This window comes from Aphelocoma coerulescens, chromosome 5, assembly GCF_041296385.1.
Source record: "Aphelocoma coerulescens isolate FSJ_1873_10779 chromosome 5, UR_Acoe_1.0, whole genome shotgun sequence".
Classification (NCBI taxonomy): domain Eukaryota; kingdom Metazoa; phylum Chordata; class Aves; order Passeriformes; family Corvidae; genus Aphelocoma; species Aphelocoma coerulescens.
Genome location: NC_091019.1, coordinates 59939864 through 59953022, shown reverse-complemented (window position 1 = coordinate 59953022; position 13159 = coordinate 59939864). Strand labels below are relative to the sequence as shown.

At 40.1% G+C, this 13159-nt stretch overlaps 1 protein-coding gene across 2 annotated transcripts in view; it reads left to right on the top strand.

Annotated features, from left to right (window-relative positions):
* The window catches only part of JAG2 (jagged canonical Notch ligand 2), a 69973-nt gene that overhangs the window by 38330 nt on the left and 18484 nt on the right, over positions 1–13159 (top strand). Inside the window, exons 6-12 of one of the 2 annotated variants that reach the window (XM_069018454.1) lie at positions 7265–7395; positions 7781–7900; positions 9891–10004; positions 10843–10956; positions 11515–11628; positions 12171–12217; positions 12492–12665. In XM_069018454.1, the coding sequence (XP_068874555.1) occupies positions 7265–7395; positions 7781–7900; positions 9891–10004; positions 10843–10956; positions 11515–11628; positions 12171–12217; positions 12492–12665 (814 nt within the window). The remainder of the gene's footprint in view (positions 1–7264; positions 7396–7780; positions 7901–9890; positions 10005–10842; positions 10957–11514; positions 11629–12170; positions 12218–12491; positions 12666–13159) is intronic. The other variant, XM_069018455.1, reaches the window with a different exon arrangement.

Here is a 13159-nt window from a genome sequence, read left to right as displayed (position 1 = left end):
TATAGAGGAACCATCAGTGACAGTCTCTCTCCTCGATTAAAACTGCTGAGCTGGGTATGTTTGGTACCTCTCATAAACTGTCACTAGGCTTAGCAGCTCAATCTTTCACTTCCTTGTTATCCAGAGTGGTATGGCTTTGGTTGTGGTCCAGATATGCCTCATATCTGGCCTACACTGTCATAGTCCTGCCAGGATGATGGTATTTTCAGAAGTCTTTCTACTTTTCCCATTGCCTTTCAATGTTTGTTTCTCATCTAAAGCAAAACAAAAGGGGTGAAATCCCTAACAGTGCTCAGCTTGTGTTCTGGAGCCATGGTAAGAGCTGGGTTTTGTCCTGGGAAAGGCCAGTCTTACTTTCCACAACTGGTACAAAAGTTTCTTTAGAATGTGCAGACTAACTGAAAGGAGTTAGAAATGGGATCATTAATAGTACTCTAATGTGAATTCTGTGCAAGGTGAAGAAAGCAAACGTACTTATTTCAAAAGAACTTTTAAAATAAATTAAGGTTGGTGTGCTTTGAACTGACTTGTTCTAGAACTATATGTGACAGTTTTAGTTCTACAGTTTTGGTGATTTTATGTTTGTTTGGTTTTGTTTAAACATGTACCTTATCTTTGTCCTAATGGAAAAGTTCTCTCAAGATTTCTGTCCAGTGCCAGACCTTCTGTAGTCCTTGTATTCCCCTTCAGCAGTCCAGCAGTGCCTTCAAGGGCTGTGGGCATCTCCCAAGTGATTTTGCTCCCTTCATCTGTCACTTTAAGGGCCAAACCCTGCTCAACTATTATTCAATACTTTCTTTAGAGTTGCAGGGACAAAAGCTGGAGCTGCAAAATGAGCTACAGCTACCTGGAGTATTGGGGGTATAACTGTTCTGGAGAGTCTTTGTTAAATCTTCGACTTCTCAGAGGCTATCCAATATCATCAATATCTCACTTGTGGTTTTGTGATGGTTGGGTGGATAACATGTTTAACATCAGCACTGGGGAGCTCTGTCTAAATTTTTTTTTTTTTTTAAAAAAAGCTGAGCAGCTGGATTTTTGTAAACTTATTCTTGGGTATAAGGTGATGTGGTGAGGCTTTTCAAAACAGGTTGTTATTGGAAGACTGTAGAGGACTAGCAAAAGGTCACAGCTGAAAAAAAGAAGGAAATAAAATTCCTGCTTCTAAAAATTGGGAGAAACTAAGAGGTGGGCATCTTCCACAGTTGTTCCAGAATGGAATTATGAGAAATCTCATAGGCTGCTCCGAGCAGTAAACTAGAAAACAAAACCATGTTTAGGCAGTGTGCTTAGCTGCTTGGGCACCTGACCACTTCAATTCCTGCAGCTCTGGACTGCCTGAAGCCCCTAAAGAGCATGAGGCTGCTGTTTGGCCCCGCAGGAATGCACTTGGTACCAGGACTGGGACATCTCCTGTCTCCTCTTTGGTGTGAGATATCCTATCACAGCTTCAGGTTTCAAAGATCTTATAAAATTCTTGCAATTGCTGTGTCTTTCGTCATGTTAAGTTCTCTTGCCTGTTGTTATAACCAGTGTGCTTTTATTATTGTTTCTTTTGTCCTAATGGTGAGCCCTTAGGGAATATTGGCAGGAGTTTCACAAGCAGACACCTTAAGTTAGGCAAAGAATCCCATGTTTTGCTGCTTTATTGGTCAAGGAACTGAGGCATGCTCTGCATTCACTTGCTTGTGAGTGGGTAGGAAGATACGGAACATATCCTAAAGGTGTGAATCTGCATCCAGGAGATGTGAGGTGTGCAGGAAGTAAAAACATGTAGTGCTTGAACTTGTGTCTACAACAGTGTGGGGAGTGCAGCTGAACTAGAACAGTAGATCAAAGCAGCACAGAGAACCCAGTATCATACTCCAAACACTTCAGGGCTTTAAATTTTAGACTCTCTAGTCTGTTCTTGTGGCCTGAATGCCTGTTTGCAGCTGGAACATGTTGGGTGTGCTCCTGGCATACATTGTCTGACATTACCTGAGTTTAACCTAAGAGGAATCCAATTCCTTTGTTCCAAAGCAGCTCTGTGATGTGAACTAACACACCATCAACAGGAACGATCAGGCAGTTCATGTAAAAATGCATGTTCCTGGTGTGAACTAATGCAAATACTGGCACACCCTTAGAGCCACTTATGTAAGTTAACTGAGCAATGTTCTGCCTAAAAACATTTGAACCATCCCCTCTTTTAACTTGTTCTCAAAACTCTACGTAGTAATGGAGTGACACTGTTAGCTTTCAATAACTTCCTTTATTAGAGGAGAAAAACGTTTCTAGGGAAAGGTTTGTCTCTTTCAGTGTGATAAGAATGCTGGGGGTGAGAGGAAAAGATAATAAGCTTTCAGGTAATGAAATTATTTGAGTTCATTAATGAGCATGTTTTCCTTTGCTATTCACAAAATTGTCTTGCCTGTTTAGAAGGTAAGAAAGTGGGCAAAGTGTTTCTGTGACAAGTATTAATGAATGAGTACTGTACTACTTATTAACCTTGAATCCAGATGCTCAGAAGTGTAGGATCTAACAGCTGGACAATATTGCTGCCTGCTGTGCAACAAGTAATCTCCTAAAAGTTTAAACAGACTTTCTTATGGTTATTTTAAGTAAATAACTAATATAAAGCTATTGTTCTGGCCTTTGCAACACCATCCTGTTCACGTCAGTAGAAAATTTAGTGGTTTTCTATTTAAGAGGGTTATTTCTCCCCCACCTCTGAATGATGCATTTTGCTTCTGCTCTTAATGTCACTGTTTTGCTTTGTTTTCCTGTGTGTTAAGTGTTTTGGCCCCGGCTTCCACTTGAAACATGATTGGGAGAAGCTCCCTCCAAAACGTCTGCTTATGAAAAGGTGTATGAATACGTCACAATGATGTTCTCTTCACTCTTTGCAGGATGTGCAATATATCAGTAAGGTATAACCTGTGATGTTCAAAGGCTTACACCACATTGCCTACATCATCCCTAAGATTTTTAAAATTTATTTTTAGGCCCCATATTCTGGTGTTGCCTTCAGAAATAGACTTCACTTTGGTGGCTTAGGTGTATTTGTGCGTGAAGTGCTGACAAAGCTCTGTAAGTAGGTGTAGAACAGCATTTATTTAGGTATCCCCTCATTCTCATGAATTACAGAGCTTTTTGTAAGGTTTACCAGCATAGATTAGTGACTGGATGAGATGTGCAATGCGAAATTCCTCAGCTGAACTTTCTGCACAGAAGGATCAGGACTCTCAAATAACCAGAAGTGATTGAACCAGGAGAGTAAACCATGTGGGAAGATACTACCAAAGAGCTGAGTTTAAGCTGGCCATTGAGAGAGCACCCTGACTTTCTGCTGTTAGCAGAGGCATCCTCATTTTGGATAAGGAGGAGTTAATCATGCAAGGTGCTGAGTGGTTCACAGACCATCAGGATCTGGGGTACATCTCTTCACCTTTCCACATCCCTTCTATAACTGCCACTGTAGGATTTGGCATAAAGTCACGGAGTCTGGACAGCATTTCCAGGGTCATCTAGTCCCACCTCTTTGCCCAAGGAGGTCTAGTCAGACCAGATTGCTCAGGGCCTTTCCTCACAATGATTCCTCCTGTTTTACATACAGCAACATGGGATCTTTTGAACAGCTTGTTCCATCTGATTTGGAAATGCTCAATTTCATCTAAGCTCTCAATAATTATAACACAAACTTCCTCAGAGGAAAGCAAAGGCCAGTCAGCTTTTTCTGTAATTATATCTCTTTCAGAAGAACATAAGGAAAACATATTTCTGTAGAAAAATCTGCTTTATTGGACTTGATGAGGTTAGGTTTTTACTGGCCCCAGGAAAAATTAAACCCCCAAATATTCTGTTTCATTCTCTTTTTCCTACTTCCCCCTGCCTCTGAGTACATAAGTACCTTTGAACTGTGTATAGTGATGAGTGTTTTTGTAGGATTCCCTGATGCTAAATTTACTACTTTAAACACACTGAGATTTACTGTAGAAAGACCTTTTTCCTTATCCTGAAATTTAGCTGTTTGAAGCCCCACTGAGCTGAATTATTGTGGCTTTATCTGCTTGTCAATGACAGCAGTGTGTTTTCTGCACAGTTGCAGGTTTTCTAATCTGAAGATTTGAAGTCTTATCTGAATTTTTTTGCTAATGTTAACTCCTGCCACCTCCACTTCCTCCAGCCTTGTTTGAGTTCTCATTTTCCTATTATCACCAGGCTTTCATCTAAGGAAAATGGAAACTGTGAAGCATGCCTGTAGAATTACCAGATCTATTCTCCAAATTCTTGGTTTCAAGATAACCAACAATTGTTCTTCTCTCCCTATTACACTTTGTCTGTGTTAATTCTGACCCAAAGGGATGCTTCGGTCTGGAAGCAGATGCCTGTGCTTCAGCCTTCCATCAGGAAGTTACTAAACTGTAACAATCTATTTATGGTAGCTTCTTTGTACTGCTAATAACCCAGGCAAGGGCTAAGATTAAGCCAGGTCTGATTTTTTTTTGCATGTGCTGGATTGTGAAGACGAGTTTGAGCTGATGAAGTCAGCAGAGGGGAAGGACAAAGGAAGTAGAATCTTGATTCCAATAAGAATTTTCTTTGTCTGTTGAACAATGAGAATCCTTATAGATTCTCTATATTTGGCTTTCTTATTTTGTCAGATGTGAAATATTTAGAATTGGAATTTAGTTGATGCTCAACTGGGATGGGAGGGCAGGGAAGAAGTAACTTTAGCCCCACTATTAGCTGCATTGGCAGTTTCCTTTTGGCTTTTGCACAAGTGGTTGGTACTTGAAAAGGAATTCTGCCTTGGGTTTTTTGGTTTTTTTTTTCCTAAATGATGTTGAATTTGTGTTTGTACCTTTTGGGCTTCTCATAGTGAATCATTAACCATTTTCATACTTGTTTTTTGTCTTGATATTTTTGTCATAAACTACATACCCATACCCATAAATGACATACATACCCATTTCTGGGTTGGTTTACCTTTATTGATCCCATCTTGCTCTTAGGGGGAGCTGAGATCCATGTAAGCATTATCTTTTCAGAAGGAAGTGGAATTAACGCTGCTCTAGCACCTGTTAATGTAGGATGCGACCAGACTTCCTGTTCAAGAGGAAATCCTAATTTATTCTTCCTTGTAAACTGAAGGCTGATCAGCTTACCACATAGTAACCTTTTGACTTGTAAACACTGTGTTCCTTTGGACTGCTTTTAGCCTCTAGAAATGATTTCCCTCAGGCTTGGTGGAAACTTTAACAGTAAACTTTGGCTATGTTGAAGATCATGAAAAAGCAGCAACCTTTTTTCTGCTGAAGTAATTTTAATGCCATCAAGCATACCTGCAAACTCGAGTAGGTGCCTAAGATGCCTTCAAGTTCTAGAAGGGAGCTGTATTTTTCTTTGTACTCTTAAGCACCGCTGCAGCGTTGAACAAAGTTTTTATCCATTGGCTGGGGAGAATAAATTGAGTTATTGTGATTATTTGCTTTGTGATACAGACTTTCAGCTCTTGAAAATGCTTGTTGTATGTGGGTGGGGAGTTGGCTCTGGCTGGGATAGTCATGGTGAATCACTGGCAGTAGTGCCAGGTTTGGCATGGATGAAGATTTGGGTTGAGGCCAGTAAAGTGAGTTGCAATGCTTTTTTTATTGTTTATTATCATCCTCTGAAAAGATTTTTCTTGAGGAGGATTTGTGCTTGAGGAGGAAGGAAGAGATCAAATTTAGCAGGAGCAGTATTTGTTTCCTCTTGCTGCTGCTGCAGCCAAAGAAAGAGGCTTCCAAAATACGAGTGTTCTCCAGGCTTCCGCCAGCCCTGCTCAGAGGAGCAGTCGAGGCCTCTGGGCTTGGGTACTCACCTGAGGCTCTCCTTGCAGATCTGCAGCTGGGAGCTTTTCAGGGCAGGAGCAGGTACTGGGACATGAGCTCAAAGTAGTTCTAGAACTTCATATGAAAAGAATGGTCTTGCAGAGATCTGCCTCTAGATTCTTTCTGCCAATGTAAATAGTAAGAATTTAAATACTGTGCTGCCAGCACAGCTTGTTCTGTTCCTCTGGCAATTGATCCAGCTTACTGAAACAGTGGAAGAGGATTGATTCACAAGGAACCAAGACTCCTCATTTATACTTCTCTTCCTTGTCTTCTCTCACTGCCCCCTTTCCCCCCCCCAAGACTTAATTTATTTTCTGTTCTTTTATACTATTCAAATCATGTGGGTAATAGAATGGTAGTGTTTAATCTAAAAAATGTAGTTTGATTTCTAATGTTTTTTCTTCCTCTAGGCAATAGGGCTGCACTGTTGTGTGTGGGCCCAACTCCCATTCAGTGTGATTTTATGCATCTCTTTGTTGCTAGTATGTCTCTTGAATTCTGTATAAAATACTCTCTTAACAGGCAGAACATTTCTTTTGTTGGCCCAAAAGAACAAGCTTACTATTTCTTGGTACTTAAAATATGTGTGAAATATAAATATATGTTAAATCATTAGCCTATCCTCCCCCCCATAAGTTCAGATTTTAATACTTTTCTGTAGCATAAACAGTTGCTTCTTTAGAAGAGTTCTGTTACAGATTAATGTAAAGATACTGGTCTCAGAAGAAATCTTGGGGAAAAAATTCAACTCTAAAACAAGTGAATTGTTAATGGCTTTTGTTTCTGTTCTTGCTCCCCCTTTCTCCAAAGAGTACTTTTTCCATAGTGTCAGTAGAGAACGCTGAGGGTATAAGGGAATAAATCTGTGAAAAAAGGTTTTCTTGAGAAACCAGGCCTTGAGAAATTTGTCAAGACTGCTGCTTCTCTGGCTGCCCTGGTCTTTTGAGGCTGTAGCACTCTAGAGCAAATTGGCTATTCTTTTGAAATCTCTCTTCACAGAAGAACACTATAGTGCTTGATGCAGTAAGCTAGCAGTCTCCTTCTGAAAATCAATTTCAGCTCTCTTGTATCAATCACAATTTTTGTCCTAGTGTGAGATGATTATGTGAAGATGGGACGTCTTGTGAAAGAACAACTAATTCATGTCCAGTTCTCATAACGTGTAGTGCTTGGCAGTGTTTGTTGCCATGTTGTGTAGCACATTTGAGCAGGATCAGTTCCTGTAAGGATCTTCAACAGGACTAGTTGTGTCCCTTCTAAACAGGATAAATAAAGTTTTGTTATCTGTTGCACATTGAACAGTTGACCTTGTTCTTGAGAATGGTAAGTGTAGTGTTGTAAATACATGTAATGCTGATCATGAAGCATCATGTTGCTAACTTTTAACATGTGAACTTACATCTTAGGTGTCATTATGGTTGGCAAGGACAGTTCTGTGATGAGTGTGTCCGCTACCCAGGCTGTGCTCATGGGAGCTGTAATGAACCATGGCAGTGTAATTGTGAAACCAACTGGGGTGGCCTGCTCTGTAACAAAGGTACTTAACATTAATGTACAGGAAAAATAAGTTAAGTTGCATGATTAACTGATAACTCATTAACCCTTTTTTTTTTCCTGCTAGTGTGCAACTACCTGAGTGTTTCTGTGCCTTAATTCTTGTGTGGCAGATGGTGCCTAGGCATCAGAAGTATAGGAAGTTCAAGACAAAAGGCTTGGAATTGTCCTGACTCTTCTAACTCCTGCAGTTGTCTCTTGTTCATTCTTCCCTGTTCTGTGGATAGTTACCAGATCACAGGCTAGCCATTGGAATATGGGGATGATGTGGGTGAAGGATGTTCGAGCCAGAAAGGCATCTGTGTGTCTGACTAGGGATTAAAACGGTGAGATCTGTTCCCTGCTGACTGACCCTTTTCTCTGTGCAGATCTGAATTACTGTGGGAATCACCACCCCTGCCTGAACGGCGGCACCTGCATGAACACCGAGCCCGATGAGTATCGCTGTGCCTGCCCCGACGGCTACTCGGGAAAGAACTGCGAGATTGGTACTTTGGGATATTGCATCTCTCTTTGCACATCTGCAGCTGGTTTAGGCACTCCTACATTTCAGTCAGGATATGCTCCATCTCTCCTGTCTAGTGCCTTAGCCTGGCTGTTCAAAAAAATCACTGAAGACAACAGAAACGCTGCACCAGTTTCCCTTTAGATAAGACTGAGAATATTTGGCTTCTCTTCCTTAATCCAAACATGCAGTTGGGCTGTAGTCTCATGAAATAGGTTACACATGTGGCTTTCCCTGTTGCCTGTCTCCCTGCTGCCCATTTTCTTGTCTTCTAGCTTGTTGGCAAACATGCATCTTTTCCAAGCTGGGGGCTAAGAAAGGTGGAGGTGATGAACTCTTCAGTTTCTACTCTGATGTGGGGTTTTGGCCCAATTTTTTAGTTGTCTGAATGTGTTGACTATCCTTTTTAATCAACTGAAATGTAATCTTTTAATTACGGGACTTCTAATACATTTGGATTAATAATGAAAGGTTAACTGCTATGGAAATGTGCTCAAACCCTCTTACAGAGTCACCTTAAACAGTTTGAACAAAAAGTGTCTTCCTTGTGCTTGTTGGTGAAATGGAGGAGAGCATTTAAACCGCATTTGATGAAGTATGGCTTTGACTTGAGTCTAACAGATCTGTCTCTTGAAAAACTGCTTCCTATCTCAACCACAGTATGAAGATAGCATGTTGCTTTTTTCTATCTATATGTATTACACAAAGACCAAAATGTTCACGTTCTGGGGATAATTTTGGTCTTTGGAGACTTTTCTTGATTATTCTCACTTTGGAGGCAAATGGGCAAGTGTGCAGTTTCTAGTTCTTTCATATTTTGCTTTAAAGATTTGATGTTTGGAGAGAAGAATTGAAACTTTTGATCCTACTTTTTCACATGTAGTGTTCAGTTGGGTGTTCTGGTTCTTTATCATGATGGGTTGTTAAATCCTTCTTTTAAAATATGATATTTACAGTCTTCTCATGATGAATTTTGCTGTTCCTTGATAGCTAAAAGTTTAGGTGGAAAGAACCCTTGCCTTTTTTCCACCTCACTGCTTGGCCTTAAATTCACTAAACTGTTATCAGCAGAAGGTTTTCAGAGTTAATCAGGATGTAGATCTTTGAACCTCACAAAGTGCTATGTGGTATTAAAGATACCATCAAAACTTGAATTTTGCTTCAGCTGGTAGAATGTGATGTAAAGTTTAGGCTAAAATGCATGAAATCTTGTCATAACTTGCCCTGAAAGCTGTGGGGGAGTAGCCTGGCTTTTCAGGTGAGGAGGCAGTGAAAAAAAGAGCCATTATACTTGCTGAGATCTGCAGTGATTTTTAACAGTAGGGATGGTATGTGAGCTGCTTTAGGTACTGGTACGAAAAGCTTCCTTGGCTTCTGAGAGGGGAAGTTACCGAAAAGAAGTTTCAAAAACGTTGTCCCTCCTCAACCTGATGGTTGCTTTGTGCAGCCTCTGCAGTGTTACAGCCCTACATGGAGTGACAACGAGCAGCCCTGCCTGTAAGCACCTCTGTTCCCTGCTGTTTCCAAGGAACGGTGTTAGAGTGAAGCTAAACAGACCTTTGATACTTAAAACTGCTACAGCTGTTCAGACCCCTGCTTACAGCATATCTGTTTTGTCTCACTGAATTTAAAAGAAATGCTGGAGTACTCTGGAAGTGCATGGCTGGAAGCAGAGTGTTAATGGGGAATTTTGCTGGTTCCTGGGGTATTGAAATAGTGACCTGTCTGTGCTGAGGCTTTCTAGTCATTAGGTAGGAAGGATGGTACATCTTCAGTAAAATCCTGCTTCAGTTTCTTACTGGGAATCTTAACTCTCTGCAGGGGGGAGAGGAAGGCTCCAAACTTCTGTGCTGGCATCTCTCCACTGCAATTTTCTTGGTTACTTTTAGCCAATGCAACTTTTAAGTGCAAGTTCTCCTTAATTGGTACTGGAAGAGTATTTAGCAGGAATTTCTTTCCTTCTTTCTCCCCAGCTGAGCATGCTTGTGTATCTAATCCCTGTGCTAATGGTGGAATTTGTCACGAGATTTCATCAGGCTTCAAGTGTCACTGCCCATCGGGGTGGAGTGGACCAACATGTGCTATTGGTGGGTATGCTTAGGCTGGTGACTGACCTGTTGGGTTGGAAGGGTTGATGAGGCTTTCTTGGTGATATCACGCTCTGTGTGTTTGGAATTTGGTGGTAGTTTTTTACTTTCCCTGTCTTTTAACAGCTGAGCATTGGCAGAGTGAAAAGAGGAGGGTTCTGTGCAGCCCACAGTGTTGACTCGATGCAGTTGAGATCTGTTATCAGAAAGTTATCAAAAGCATAGCTGGACCATATCCAAAAGCTTGTTTGACAATTCCTGACTCCTTAGCCACTCTAAAGCAAAATACAGAATGGTTTAATTTTGAGAAATAGAAATGTGAAGGTCAGAGGTTCTCCCCTTCTTTAGTAGTAGAAGTGTAGATTTGCACACTTAAATGCTTAAGTGTCTGATTCAGAGGACAGAGAAGTGGTTGAAATGTATTGTGGGACGATAATTAGTTTACATGTTGCCTGTGATTTGGAGCACAGGTGGCTTACCTGTCTTTAAACAGCAACTATTCTCAAAAAAAAAAAAAACAAACCAACCAAAAAACCCTGAAAATTACCAACCACAAAGCCAAAACTGGCTAAATTTGTGTCATGAATCTAGGAATATGACTTTCAATGAACATGCAAATCATAGGTAGCTTAGCTGATTCTTCTTTGCTGTTTGCAGATCTTCTCTCTCTCAGGGAGGTGAGAAAAGCCTAAGTAAAAATTAGGTTAGAAACGTTAGTCTGTTCCTAAGCTTGTTTGTTTGAACATTCTCCCCCTTCATCTCAAACTAACTTTGAAGCAGAACCTGTTTTAAGCCAAGCCTTAGGCCGTGTAATGGAAGGCCCCCTTTGACTTTGCAGATATTGATGAGTGTGCCTCGAACCCCTGTGCTCAAGGAGGGACCTGCATTGATGGTGTCAATGCATTCGAGTGTATTTGTCCACAACAGTGGATTGGAGCAACTTGCCAGCTTGGTAAGTAATTCTAAAGCTTTGGAGACCACTGGAGGTTATTCCTAAACAGTGAATAACTGTGTGTGTCTGGCATGGTGTTTATTGAAGAAAACATGGAATGTGTGTGTTATTAGTATCTTAGATCCTCTTTAGCAGATCTTAAAGCCAGAAGTTTCAAATGGATCTGTAACTATTTAAGCCCCAACTTCAGCTAACTTGTAACAGTTCCTTTAGAATGCCCCATAACTTTTCTGTTGCAAAATGCAGCGTTGGTGATGGTAGCTCCTTCTCCATGGTGGCAGAACAGTGACTAAGCTTGTGGAGGCCAGGGAAGGGGTTTGCCCTGACTAACAAATTGCCTTTTTGAGTTTTGGCAAAGGGAAGAGTAAGATAACGTGCATGTGCTACTATAGGCAAGTGTGCATTCAAGTCCTGTGGTATGTAAATGGTTTTAGTGCCCTACCAGTGTATAATATGAGCTTCTGATGCTTGGATTGCATGGACACTTTGCTTGGTGCTGTGGTAATCTGTTTCTGGGTTTGTTCTTTATTCTATTCTTTATTTTCTCTTCTTTCACAGATGCTAATGAGTGTGAGGGGAAACCCTGTGTTAATGCTTACTCTTGCAAAAATCTCATTGGTGGATATTACTGTGACTGCATTCCAGGATGGACAGGAGTAAATTGTCATATCAGTTAGTATTTCTTTAGTATGTATGTTGACAGTAGGATGCTTTGTTCTTAAAAAAAAAAAAAGTCATGATGAGTGATAGTATACATACTTTCACAAGAAAAAAAAAACCTGTTGTCAGGATTTTTCTAACTTCTAGCAATGTAAATTGAAAATATGGTTTGAAAATTTATTTTAAAAGGTAATTGGTATTAAAGTGAGCTTAGATATACACTTAACTAATAAATCTCTTGACTCTTACATGTTTCTGAATTATATATACTGATTCAATTTAAAATACTTTAAAGTTAAAATGTTAGATGTTAAATTAACTGATATTGATACCTCACTTTTAATACACTGTAGTAGAAATATAGAATGTAATTTTCTATTAGATATTTTTTAAAAATAGAGATCTCTTAAGGCATCAAGAATCCTTCCTTTCCATTGAAACATCTAGAAAAAAACCTTTTTGAAAATCACTTTTCTTCATTTTTATGCTAAACCTATACTTTACAGCTTAGTCTTCCAGTATAAATTCTAATGCTTTGCATATTTTATCCATAGATATAAATGACTGTCATGGACAGTGCCAGCATGGAGGGACTTGTAAGGTAACTCTTGTTCATTACATTCCATGTTCAAAATTAGTCTTTCTCTGACTGGTTATGAGTTCTGTAGTTTGCCATTACAGTTTGGTTAATTGAGTTCAAATGTTAGAAATGTAATGCTGCACGTGCAGACTCTTGCACCCATTTCACAAAATAAAATTTTGTGGTGCTACTGCTGCTCGCAAATCCAGAATACCAAAAAACTTGAATTTTTGTGTGCAAGTTTCATCAATAAACAAATGCTTCTACTTCTGCTTCTTTTCCCTGCTCTGTGAAGGATGAAGTGAATGGTTACCACTGCTTATGCCCTCGTGGTTTCACAGGAAAAAACTGTGAGATAGAAACCAACGAGTGTGAAAGCAATCCCTGCCAGAACGGGGGCCGGTGCAAAGACCTGGTGAATGGATTCACTTGCCTGTGTTCCCAGGGATTCTCGGGAGTCTTCTGTGAGGTGAGGGCAGAGCAGACATTACTGCAATGCTTGGCATGGATTGAATTCTTGAAAGAAATATATCTCTGGGTTTAAATGGGAGTAACCCAAGGCTGGAGCGTTGCTGCCTATCGTAGCTGTTACCTGATACTCTGAATAAGCAAATTTGTTGTGCAGTGCTGTCATAGTAGCTGTAAAGCTTGAATTTGCAGCCTGATAAACTGCAAGTTGTTGCACGTAGGTGTTGGCCTTCCTAAGTGTTTTAAGGCTGGAAATATTCCTTAAGCTTGAAATGTTTCCCTTTGTAATTTTCAGGACCTGTGTCCTTTCCTTGCACTAGAGTGCTTTAGGTTTTCATCCTAGTAACTCTGAGGTACATAATTGAATTACCCTTCAAGTAATCCTACTGCTATTGGTAGGAGTATAATAATTATGTATCAGTTATTTATATTATATATAATGGTGATAATTAGCATAATTACTAAAGGCAGGCAGATAGGCAAGTATTGGCTCTC